Source organism: Eublepharis macularius, chromosome 11 (genome assembly GCF_028583425.1).
Source record: "Eublepharis macularius isolate TG4126 chromosome 11, MPM_Emac_v1.0, whole genome shotgun sequence".
Lineage (NCBI taxonomy): Eukaryota > Metazoa > Chordata > Lepidosauria > Squamata > Eublepharidae > Eublepharis > Eublepharis macularius.
In genome coordinates this window covers 45,744,041-45,757,529 of record NC_072800.1, presented here as the reverse complement: position 1 = coordinate 45,757,529, position 13,489 = coordinate 45,744,041, and the positions used below count along the sequence as shown (strand labels likewise).

At 38.7% G+C, this 13,489-nt stretch overlaps 1 protein-coding gene across 1 annotated transcript in view; it reads left to right on the top strand.

Moving 5' to 3' along the window:
• The window catches only part of PLCL2 (phospholipase C like 2), a 127,747-nt gene that overhangs the window by 81,460 nt on the left and 32,798 nt on the right, over positions 1-13,489 (top strand). Inside the window, exons 2-3 of the mRNA XM_054992002.1 lie at positions 1,062-3,548; positions 6,673-6,876. Of these exons, the coding sequence (XP_054847977.1) occupies positions 1,062-3,548; positions 6,673-6,876 (2,691 nt within the window). The remainder of the gene's footprint in view (positions 1-1,061; positions 3,549-6,672; positions 6,877-13,489) is intronic.

Here is a 13,489-nt window from a genome sequence, read left to right as displayed (position 1 = left end):
TCCCTCCTCTCTTTAAACCTTGGTGGTTGGGTAGGGGTCAGACTTTGGTCCCAACTTTACAACATTAGCAGCCCTCCAGTGGGTTAAATATATGTGTGTCCTGATAGCTTTTCTAATGCAGAGAGAAAAGTGCCAGAGAACGGTTTTTGGCAAACAGGGTGTTAAGCACCCCACCTCTCTGCCAGTCACTGCTCAGCCTCAAATTCATTTGTGGCCTCTGCATTAAAGAAAACACCATCAGCAAAAATAATCACAAACAACAGTTTTGGCCCTACCACTCCTCTAAGCCTTGTGATAACGTGCTGAGACATGGGTTTTGAAGTAAACATGGAACTCCTGAGTGAATTTGTTGTATAATTGCTTTGCTGCATGTTCACATCATAGCTGATAGTCCTGCTGCAAAACTTTCCAAAATTGTTTTAGGACCATGGTGCTTACATTGCTTTGGGATTGGTCAGATACTACTGTGTGTGTGTGTAAAGTGTCATCAAGTCACAGCCATCTTATAGTGACACTTGCTGGGGTTTTTCAAAGCAAGAGACTAACAGAGGTGGTTTGCCATTGCCTGCCTCTATATAGCTATCATAATTTTCCTGGGTTGATTCCTAAACAGCACTGACTCTGTTAGCTTCTGAGATTTGAGGAGATTGGGCAAGCATGGGCCATCCCCAGCCAAATACTATTAAGTGTTACTATTTTCTGTGTTCACCACTGGCTCCTCCAAATAAGCTTGTTTATTCACACACAAGTTACTTGTGAAAACTTCAGTTCCGCTGCAGATAAGATGAAGAGGGTAACACCTCCCTGCCCCCAAACTTGAGCTGTTATATAAAAATCTTGCAGCTGCTGGACAGGGCAATACATAGGCTATCCTTAATATTCCCCTAGATGAACATTTCTGGGCAGAACAGTTAGTTCTCAATACAAAGATCCCTTTGGGAATTCCTGATAGCCCCACAGATCCTCATGTTCACGCATGTTCATTTGCTACATTAAACGTAGCAGATATTTACATGTCGTATGGCAAATATTTCATCATTGTTTTCTCCTTCTGCTTCCAGGATGGTACAAAGCAAAAAAGAGAACGGAAAAAGACTGTATCATTCAGCAGCATGCCAACTGAGAAGAAGATCAGCAGCGCAAGTGACTGTATTAATGCCATGGTGGAAGGCTCAGAACTCAAAAAGGTTCGATCCAACTCCAGAGTATACCACCGTTACTTCCTTTTAGATGCAGATATGCAGTCCCTGCGTTGGGAACCTTCAAAGAAGGATTCAGAAAAAGCAAAGATTGATATTAAATCAGTCAAAGAAGTGAGAACAGGGAAGAATACAGACATTTTTCGTAGCAACGGAATTTATGATCAGATTTCAGAAGACTGTGCATTTTCTGTTATCTACGGGGACAATTATGAGTCTCTAGATCTTGTTGCAAATTCTGCAGATGTTGCAAATATTTGGGTTACTGGGCTACGATACCTGATCTCTTATGGAAAACATACACTTGATATGCTAGAAAGTAGCCAAGATAAAATGCGGACGTCATGGGTTTCACAAATGTTTAGTGAAACAGATGTAGATAATTTGGGACGTGTATCCTTGTGTAGGGCTGTGCAATTTATCAAAAGCCTAAACCCTGGCTTGAAAACAAGTAAAATTGAACTGAAATTCAAAGAGTTACACAGATCAAAAGACAACCCTGGTACTGAAGTCACGAAAGAGGAGTTTATTGAAGTTTTTCATGAGCTTTGTACTCGCCCTGAGATCTATTTCTTGTTAGTTCAGTTTTCTAGCAATAAAGAATTCCTTGACACCAAGGACCTTATGATGTTTTTAGAAGCAGAACAGGGTATGGCCCATGTCACAGAAGAAATAAGCCTTGAAATTATTCGCAAATATGAGCCTTCTAGAGATGGCCAAGAAAAGGGATGGCTTTCCATAGATGGTTTTACAAATTACCTTACTTCCCCAGAATGTCATATATTTGATCCAGAGCATAAAAAGGTGTGCCAGGACATGAAACAACCTTTATCTCATTATTTCATCAACTCATCTCATAACACGTACTTGATAGAGGATCAGTTCCGAGGCCCGTCTGATATCACAGGATATATTCGTGCTCTTAAAATGGGATGTCGAAGTGTTGAGTTGGACGTTTGGGATGGTCCTGATAATGAGCCTGTAATTTACACAGGTCATACAATGACCTCACAAATAGTCTTCCGCAGTGTAATTGACATTATTAACAAATACGCCTTTTTTGCTTCAGACTACCCTCTTATGTTGTGTTTAGAAAATCATTGTTCTCTCAAACAACAAAAAGTGATGGTTCAGCATATGAAGAAAATATTGGGGGACAAGCTGCATACGCAGCCTCCAAATGTAGAAGAATCTTATCTGCCTTCTCCTGAATCCCTCAAAGGGAAAGTACTATTAAAAGCCAAGAAGCTTTCTTCTAATTGCTCTGGGCTGGAGGGAGATGTTACCGATGAAGATGAAGGCGCAGAAATGTCCCAGAGAATGAGTAAGGAGAGTGCAGAGCAGCAGAATGTTGTGCCAGTGAAAAGGTTCCAGCTCTGTAAAGAGCTTTCGGAACTTGTCAGCATATGTAAGTCAGTTCAATTCAAAGATTTCCAGGCTTCGTTTCAGCTTCAAAAATACTGGGAAATTTGCTCCTTTAATGAAGTGCTTGCTAACAGATACGCCAGTGAAAATGCTGGAGACTTTGTAAATTACAACAAACGTTTTCTTGCCAGAGTTTTCCCTAGTCCCATGCGGATTGATTCAAGTAATATGAATCCACAGGATTTTTGGAAGTGTGGTTGTCAGATAGTGGCAATGAACTTTCAGACACCTGGATTAATGATGGACCTCAACATTGGCTGGTTTCGGCAAAATGGCAATTGTGGTTATGTACTGCGACCTGCTATCATGCGAGAAGAAGTTTCTTTCTTTAGTGCAAATACAAAAGACACTGTGCCTGGAGTTTCACCTCAGCTACTTCATGTTAAGATTATTAGTGGGCAGAACTTTCCAAAACCAAAAGGATCAGGTGCCAAAGGTGATGTTGTAGATCCTTACGTCTATGTAGAAATCCATGGGATCCCTGCAGATTGTGCAGAGCAAAGGACAAAAACTGTGCATCAGAATGGGGACAATCCAATATTTGATGAAAGTTTTGAATTTCAGATTAATCTACCTGAACTTGCTATGGTGCGGTTTGTAGTACTAGATGATGATTATATTGGGGATGAATTTATTGGGCAGTACACAATTCCTTTTGAGTGTTTACAGGCAGGTTATCGGCATGTTCCACTTCAATCTTTAACAGGAGAAGCTCTAGCACATGCATTCTTGTTTGTACATGTGGCCATTACTAATCGACGGGGTGGTGGGAAGCCTCATAAACGGGGTCTTTCTGTCAGAAAAAGTAAGAAATCCAGAGAGTATGCCTGTATGAGGACACTGTGGATTAAAACCATTGATGAAGTATTCAAGAATGCTCTCCAGCCCATACGGGATGCCACGGATTTAAAGGAAAACATGCAGGTATCGTGTTTGATTTACTTTCACAGAAAGTTAATATTTACGTTAATAAATGTGTTTAATGCAAATCACATGACATAGTTAAGGATAGATGTTCAGTAATTTTGACGGCAGTTTATAAACTAAAGGTAGATGATAGCGTGAGAAAATCTGACATAGTTGGCAGTCCTAAACAGAGTTGCCCCCTTCTAAGTCCATGGACTTACAAGGATGTAACTCTGATTAGAACTGAACTGATATTAACCAAATTCCATATTTTTTGTTCTACAAGCTATTTAATGCTACCTGTTTTTCAGAACTTCAACTGATAGCAGATATAGAAAAAGTGGTATAACCATTTTGGTCCATACTAAATCCAAAAGCAAGAACAAAATCTGAATAATACCGTTTATTAGGATGAACCAAATTGACACATAATGTGCAAGTGTTAGAACTCATTAGAGCTCTTCATCAGGCTGGAAGTTACAAAATTTTAAGAGAAAGAAGGGTAGGAGGCAGATTTCTCAGGCCATTATCTTCAGCTTTGATCTTGCAGGCATCCTCCTTGAGATGTATGCAGGCAATTAGCATTACTTTATTGATGAGGTATAGAGGTACAGTACGGTCTTTGGGATATGTATAGAGAGAGAGATTTAGAGATAGATATAGAAATACAGAAGCCAGAGGGCTGGTTTACTTTTACATTTATGTAACTGGATTACTGAACATATGGTTGCTTGCTCATGTATGAATGAAGTGCATTGAAAAGCATTGGGTTTGAGATCAGATGAGTGTGGTGCATGAGAGTCTCTGTGGTGTGTGATCTGTGATCAGTCATTCTCATAGGCAGGCAGCCACTTCATGCTGTCTCTTTTCAAGGACAAGATGCTAAATGAAATTTGTCAGATTGATGGGGCAGGGGAGGGGGGGAGAAGCAGCAGCAGCAGCAGCAATAATATGTAAGAGATAAACATATACAAACCCTTTATGTCCTTTGTAAATGGAGTTTTGACCCAACAAGTTTTTCTAACATACAAGTCGTGATTCCCCCCCCCCACAAGATTGTTTAATTTGCTGTAGTCTTTAAAAGCACTATTATTTTAAAACACATTTGGAATGGCATATATATTTGAAAATGTTACTTTTAACTTTGGAGAAGTACATTGCAATGTGGAAAGAATATTGTACGAGGATTACAGCAAATTGTAGATTAGATTTTATGTGATATATTTTCAGTTTGAATATTGAGGCAGAAGAAATTGAAGAAGCTGTTATCTTTTTTAGATTTGGCACACTCTATTGAAAAGGCACAGTCAAGGCAGATCTATGGAACTTGACTGCATAACTGTTTATTTGGAATGCTTAACTGTGAAAGCTGGTTTCCAACTGCACAGTGACACTCAGTAAATAATTGTTTGCCAGTTTTCTTGAACAAGAATTATCCCAAGCTGCCAGATTCTCAAAATAAAAAAATGGCGTATGCTGTTAAAATCATTATAAGCATCACATAATTTTATATGTATCAAGCAAATGAGACTATTTTTCCATTTTCTCTGTTCATCCATTTTCTCTGTCTTACAGAGATTTCAAGGCTAAAATTACAATTTTTAAAGTCATATTTTAGTGGCATCTGAATACATTTGTCAATTTTAATAATAGTAGTAATAATAACTACACTTACATACTGCTCTTTCAGATAGATTAGTGTCCCACTCAGAGCAGTGGACAAAGTCTGTGCTGTTATTATCTCCACAATACAGCTGGGGCTGAGAGGTGTGGCTTTCCCAAGGCCACCTACTGAGCTCATGGCAATAGTAGGATGCGAACCAGAAAACTGCTGATTCACAGCCCAGCCACTTAACCACTATGCTAAAAGCTGTCATGAAAGTAGTAGTATTATAAAATGTTTTATGTTCTTGGTGAAATTAATAAAGTATATATAGCAAGCTAGGTGCTAAAATAGAGGTATACTCCAGAACTTTGCACTTCTTGGGATTCTCATTGTTGGCTGTGGCAAATGGAGCTTAAAAATACCACGAGCTCATTCTTCTTTCTGGCAATAGGGAAGACATTTTTGCATCTGTGGTTGGACTTTGTAACTCCATCAATTATAAGCAATAACAAGTCTCCCACTATTCCACTCAGCAAAATACGAAGCCTTCTTCCAGCATAGGGATTCTTCCTTTAATTTTAAATGGCTGTCTTCATACTTTGTTGAGCGGTGTGGTAGGTTACATGCTAAGCTTGTATTGAGACCTAACCTTCTAACTTCAGTTTGTTTTGATCTTTGAGAATGACTTTGGTTTATTATTTGGCTTGTATTCTCCTTTTCCTCTCTCTCACACACAACCAAGATCAAAGACTTCTTGGTTAGTAGATCTTTGACATAGTAGATCTTTGATATCAATGGGTTTAGAATGGAGTAACTCTGTTTAGGATTGCACTGTTAGTTTCTTGACCCAAAACTGGGATTTTAAATCAAGATTAGATGGCAGTTTTATAATCACAGTACATGGATAAGGAACAAACTTCAGTTTGTTGAGGCTCCTGAATTCAGAAATCAAAACAAACTGGAGTTAGAAGATTCAGACTTCCTAAACCAGGAATTCTTCAATTTTAGCTTTGCATACAAAGGGAATGGTAGACAGCATGTGAGCCGGACAAGTTATTCTCATTCTCATCTCAAACAACTTTGGTATGTTTGAAACATCTGAATACATCCAGCACCTTGCTCTGACTTCTGTTACTACAAAACACTGGAGAAAATTTGGATTGGGAGGGGGGCACAGTAATGTAGAGAATGGGATTCTGTTAGATACATTGGCCATCCAAATTGTGTAAATTAGGATGACCCTTTGATTGATAATTAAGCCTGAATTATGGGATCTTTGTTACATTAATTCTAAGGTAACAAGGTCTACATTCACTTCAGTCTTGGATTACCTGTTTAATGTAATTGAGAAATACTACAAATATCTAAATCTTGCTTGCTTTTGACACCTGTATTTTCCCAAGACATAGTCATGGATAACTGATAGCTTATTTGTATTAACGTCTGTTAATCAGGATTGTTTACATATTATGAAAAATAACTGAAATACATATTGAATGAGTCATTAATTTTTCCTTTTAATTTTTTTAAAAACAGAATGCAGTAGTTTCTTTCAAGGAGTTGTGTGGCCTCTCTCCTGTAGCAAATCTCATGCAATGCATATTGGCAGTATCAACACTCTTGGTGAGATCTGATAATACACCCTTAGTGGTAATGAATCTCCATGATCAGTATCCCACGATGGAATTGCAAGGGGTTGTTCCAGAGGTTCTGAAAAAAATTATAACAGCATGTGAAACGGTAAGTAGTGTCTTTCATGTCTTAAAAATAATCTTTTAAATAATGTCTTTTTCAATATGCCATCTGATAACTCAGTGTTTTACATCACTTATTTTTGGAAGATCAGTCTCGTCACAAACAAACATAAAGAGAGGTTTTTACATGAGTTTAGAATTGTAGAAATTTATGTATTCATTTAATCTATTTATAGGCATGCTTTTCTGCCAGATAACCAGGACCCAAAGTGGGCAAACAGTGGGGCCAAGGCCTATGCAGCTAGTCAGGAACATGAAAAGGCCATGAAGAGGACATTGCCGTCTCAGTGATGGCAACTTCATACCTAAGTTTCAGCTCTTTCTTTCATCAGTTCAAGAGAAAAACTGGAAAATGATACTGTTCTTAGGGTTTAATTTTATTTGCAATATCAGTTTTGAAGACTATGATTAATCCTAAATGTTCCATGCCATTTTTTCAAACTATTTTTGTAAGTTCTAACATTTTTATATGTTTTGCCAAAACTGTTTTGAAACTGAATAGTAAACATAAAAATACGTTGAAGCAATTTATTGCTAAGTGTGAAAATGGCATTTGTTAAAGTATACATTGTTCATTATCAGAAAAAAGGAAAAAATAGTCACTTTTTAATAAATAAAAATGAAACAGCTGTAAATTATTTACATTTCCCTGTTATATTTTCCCAAGCTACATTCCCTCAATAGTATGTGTCAAGCGTCAAACGGGTCATTTTTTTGCCTAAGAAAAGGTAGACTTAGACATCCATCCAGGGTTGTGGAAAGAATTTCTGTACTGCAGAATGGACATGGGATCCAAGTTCTGATCCCTGCAAAGTTGTGGACTTGGCAGTCATCCATATAGTTGTGACAGAAGTTTTTGTCTTCCACCAGAACCATTTAATTGGGCAATATATGTTTCTTCCTTTAAGACAAGGCACAGCAGCAAAGCTCTCTGTTGAATTTATGGATCTTCATTCAACTACCCAGCATACTCTTCTTCTAACCTTTGTCACCCTCCCCCTATGTTTCTACAGAATGAGATGGCTGCATCTTTGCTATGTTTTTAGCCATATTAGCAATATTGCCCATAGACAGAGTCTGCTTAGGGTTCTCTGGTTGGGTCTGTGTGTTGACCTCCGTCTCTCACCTGCCCCCCCCCATCATCTTTTGTGCTGTCTGCCTGCCAATTTATTTACTTCACATTTCTTTGAATATAAAGCAGTGCTTTGCTTTCTGGCTGCCTAACTGGCAGGCACGCTCCATTATCCAGGTCTCTGTAGAATGAAATAAATCAGAAACAGGACCTTTGCTTATATGAAAATAGAAAGCTTCCTAAACCCATCAAGACATCACAATGATTGACAGAAAGTGAAAACACATTACAGAAGATCAGTGAGGTGCCAGAAAATGTAAGCTTTCCCTCATTATTTCTTTATATACTTAATTTTCCTATTCAACTTAGTTACAGTAATTGTATTGACCAACAGAGTCTGTGTAGATCAGATTTTTTATTAATTTCTACCTTAAGGTATACCCCTAATATTTTGTGAGAACCAGAAACTTAACCAGTGCTTGAAACTGGCTATGATACAATAGATACACATTTCTCCAACTTCTGGGGTGAGATGAAGCAGAGATTTATAAAGTTGTGAAAGTCCAGCATGGCAATCATCCCCAGAGTCTTGCCTATCCTCTAGGACTCTGAACCAATCCTGTGATTTAAGCTTTATGCAAATCCAAGTGATTGCCAGACAATCAGAACCTCTGGAAATGCACTGGTTGGGTGGGGGTGAGCTAGCCTCAGCTTAAGAAGCGGAAAGAGATACTTCCCCCCCAAGAACAGGGATTTTGGTGGGTGTGGATAACATCATAAGCTTAGACATGCCTTTTATTTTGGCTTTTAATTAGGATTTGAGTTCAGGTTGGGGAAGGAAACTTGTTTTTAGTGAAATAAGCAAATTAACAGCCTGTCAAATCTAACTTTCTGTGTACAGGTTCTATGACCAGGATTTGTGTGAGTTAAAGGAGTGTCCTGGAATCTGAGTAGTAAGCCTGTCGGTTAGGGTTGCCAAAACTGCGGGGCAGCGGAGTACTTACCTTCCACATGTGCTCCCCCATTGCGCCCCAAATGACATCACACTGAAGCCCAGTTCAGTAAAAATTGCCTGTTTGGAGACAATTTTTACTGAACTGCATTTCAGTGCGCCCCACAGCTCCTCTATCACACTTCATCCGCCCCCCTGCCCCCCGCCCAGATGTACAGGGCCGGGAGGCTGCAGGTGGGAGCAGGGGGATGGCAAGCCTACTGTCAGCTGTGGTAAAAAGGTATCCTTGAATACTGAGGAACCTTATCTGGAGATAAAGGAATCAAATCTCCCCTCAATGTTTTTATTTGATAAGTAAGGCACAGTTTTAATATGTTAACCCCCAGGGGGAAAAGCTTTTATGATCTCTGGTGAGTGAAGATGAGAAGAGTTGTACATTCCATACTGATTATTCCACACAAAACCTTTAACTTGTTATGTATTTTATATTCTTTGAATAAATGTTTGTTCTGTTCCATCTGCATCTGGTCTAACAAGTCAAAATAGCTGCGAAAAGCAGGAGGAGGGGAGATTGTGCTTAACTCATAATTAAGTACCATGTTATTCTTTTATTCTCCACAAATAAGAACCCTTTAGAGAACATAAAACTTACACACTACCAGCTAGTTTAAAGAAAGCTTGTACTGATTGTGGGCAGCTGAGGGAAATTTAAACAAAGGAGAATCCAGAGTGTAGGATTTGGACAGCCATAAGTCCAGAGAGCAGTTACCACAGTAATCTCCCTTGTTTCCCTCCTTCCCTGTCCCATAATACTGCACCACAATATAAAAGTAGTGATAGTGCAGCTGCCACACCAAAAGCATTCAAAGAATGGCATGGAAAATTATAGTACAATATTGTTTTAGAAAGTAATGGCAAAAGAACTCTACCTTTTGTATTGATTACTGCTACTGCTTTCCCCTTGTGTTTTACTGACAGAAACCATTGCTTGAAGGGTGGCAGTACTGGTGTGTTCCTCATAATGATAGAAGGTGCCCCTTCTGTCATTGGGGGGAGGGAGGGGGTTAGATTTCAGATTTTTCTGCTAACCTGTGTCTTTTTTCAGGCTTCTCTGTTCATGGCTCCAATCTCTGGATTTATGTATCTACAGATGTGACCATGTTGAGATTTAAATATATTGATATATGTAAATACCATATTAGAAAGTGAACATATAATTCATTATAACATTATAGTGTGGTGTTATAATGACCGGCCATTTTCACATTAGCTTGAAACATACAAAAAAATTACTTTGCGTTGCATAGCCGGTTGGTAGTACTTTTGTTTTCAGCAGTAGTTTCTGCTGTGCATAAAGGTGAAAATGGGCACTTCTTCATGGAGTGTTTTGTAAACAAACCTTGGTTACCATGGTAATTCCTGAACTACATTTTTTTTCCCTTCTGAGTATGCATCTCGGTTAGCACTGATCCAATGGCGTAGTAGTTTCAGGGTCAGTTCATCTTGAATAAATAAACTAATTTAATATTTAACATTTCTTTGTCAGATATACCTCCCTAGTAATAAAAATGAAAGTAAACATTTATACTGACTGGAGCGAATGTCTCCCTCTGTCTCTGTTTTTAGTTTGAGAGAATTTTTGCACAGCAAGTAAATATAGAGCTTAGAATACTTGCTCATTAAATTGCGTGACCGCTAATGTAGGTTTTCTCCAATAAGGAATTTTCCCCTATTAGAGTAATTAAAAAAGAAAAATACTGTAGGGGATTGAAGCATGGTAGAATGAAAATGTGTGCTGTATTATGGGAGTAAAGTATAATTATTAAAGCACAAATGTCAAGTGAACAAGCGTTTTCAGTTAATTAGATCATCCCTAGATACTTGTTACGTTAGACTTTTGCCATAAAACTGAATCATAACAAAATTTATTCTACAACCTTACTCTGCATGAATGCATGCAAACCATTGAGTTTTCATTTGTGTATTTTGTCTCAGGCATTTGACTTAGTGGAGAGAGTTGCAAATGATGTCAAATGGATGTTGAACCTACACTCTCATGATGTATATTAGGAAAGACACTAGATATTTATATCATAGAATAAACATTGCTGTTTCCATCACGGAATTGTATGCAAAATATTTGTGATTACAGAGCTTTGAACTGAATCAAACTTATTTTCCTTCATGATGATCTGATTCTGATTCTTCTTTGAATGAATGGCAGAAAAATTTGGCACGGGGAATCATATGATAGACCAAATCTGGAAAATCAATTGTGTCAAAAATGGACAGCATCTAGCACTCCAACACTACATCAAACGCACATATACTTTTGTGTTTAATTTGTCCTGTAAGGAAATTGAAGTTTTCATTCAGGCTACCAATCTCCAACCAACATGGTTATGCAAGTGTAGTTTCCTCTCTTATCCTATGGTAATAACTGCAATTTGTTGAAAAGCTATGAAGAAGTACTTCTCTTTAGTTGAAAGTTCTGATAAGTGAACTATGTGATGTAATTATAAGTGGATGAAAAGAAACACCGAGAATATCCTCTTTTGAAATGTGCAAGACAAGAATATTTTGTAAAACATTTGTTTACTAGGAATTGACTGCTGAAAAGGAGGAAGGGACTCATATGTGCAGCCAGAGTTTTGCTTTTGCTCCTTGATATGGCTATAGACAAGCTTCTTTTAAAATTAGTTCCCTGTATGGTACTAGGAAGTCTGTAACAAAGAAATGAAAACCAGTGTTCCAGTTGTGCTCAGTATTCCCTTCTGTCAGTGAATGTGAAAGTGCCCTCCCAGCCCAGAATGTTAGCATTGAGAGGGACCCAAGGGCTGTACATATGCACCGTTGCTTTTGTAACACTATCATTTAATAGCAGGTTGTACTTTCTTGTTTTACAAGTGTGATCTGGCATAAAGGTTGCAGGTTCAAGGCTTCATTTTCTCAGATCGAAAGGACCTTGTGCTTGCTTAATGGAACATAGACAAATAGGAGGTGAGGACACTGAGAAAGTGGCTGCTTTGTTGCGCTGCTCAACCCTGTAGCATGTATTCTTTGAATCTATTGAAATGGGAAACAGTTCTATTGTAGTGCTCTTAGAGATGTTGACAATATCACCTGTAGGATCTGTCTGCCTCCTTCTGATGCAGCCTTGTGTCTTGGGTGAACAGCACTATGCAGCATACTACACAAAATGTACTTCCAGCCAGTTCTGAAGATCTGGCTTAACAATATAATATCTGTTTTTGCTGCGTAGCAAAACGGAGTACAAGATTTCCAAACAACCTCAGACAGATTTGATCTCTGAAACCTTACCTGAACAGTGCTATGGGGTGTCAGGTACTTCATTCTTAACCATAAGTAACACCTAAATGCTTCCCTCCCCCCTTAGATAGGGAATTTTGGACAGCGTTCAAAGCAGTAGAAAGATCAATTACACTTCATTATAAATTGACTTTGACTGTCTAGGACTAACCACAGCTGGTCTGTAATGAGGTTACTATTGATTGCTGACTTGTTTGCAGGTTCTTTTCTCAATGTGCTGCACAACTTGACATGAAAAGCTTCTCTTAACTTAAGGCCTGCGCTTTACCAGCTCTGGAAGAAAACACAAAAAGAGTGACAAACACATTGCAAAAATTCAAGGATCGGTCATTTCATGTAACCCATACAAGGCCCCAAGCATTATGTTTCTAGGCCCAGTATCAACTTGTCAGCCAGGATTTCCACACTTACATGATAGTAGCATCCAATAATACATCTAATGAACGAATCGTGGAAGAAAAAAATTCCAAAGTAACCTAAATAGACTGTCATGGCAATAGTCTTGAAACTCAGAGCCAAGCTACAAATGACGGATTAAAGAAGGACTGCACGTGAAGGGAGTTGCAATGTTAGCTGGGAAGCTGAGTTTTAAAAGAGATCAGAAGGCTTTGTCAATTTCCCCTCTATACAGAGCCTGGAAGATAGCTCCTCAGAGGGTTTGTTAATTTCCTCTTCACCTCCTAGAAGGGGAGGTGAAATTGACAAGAGCCTTCCCAGGTACCGGGACAGGTCTTGTCTGAAGTGGTCCCAAATGTGTGCAGTAGTTAAGTTTGGCTTATTTCATGTTTGGTTTACACTTTCTTCCTCTGTGTATGATTCAGACATTCATGCCATGTCTGTTCTGCATTCAACAAATGTCTATATGCCACTGATTCATAGAGTTTATTTTGCAAGGGCTAAGTATGTCTAGTTGAATTCTTCATAAGGTGCCCTGATATTGGTGTTGCATCAGCCAGTTTGGTGTAGTGGTTAAGAGCAGCAGGACTTTAATCTGGAGAACCGGGTTTGATTCCCCACTCCTCTGCTTGAAGCTAGCTGGGTGACATTGGGTCAGTCATAGCTCTTCAGAGCTCTCTCAGCCCCACCCACCTCACAGAGTGATTGTCGTGAGGATAATAATAACACACTTTGTAAACTGCTCTGAGTGGGTGTTAAGTTGTCCTTAAGGGTGGTATCTAAATCAAATGTTGTTATTAAAGTATTCAGGAGAGACTTGAGATGACTAGGACCTGGGAAGCTCAGGTA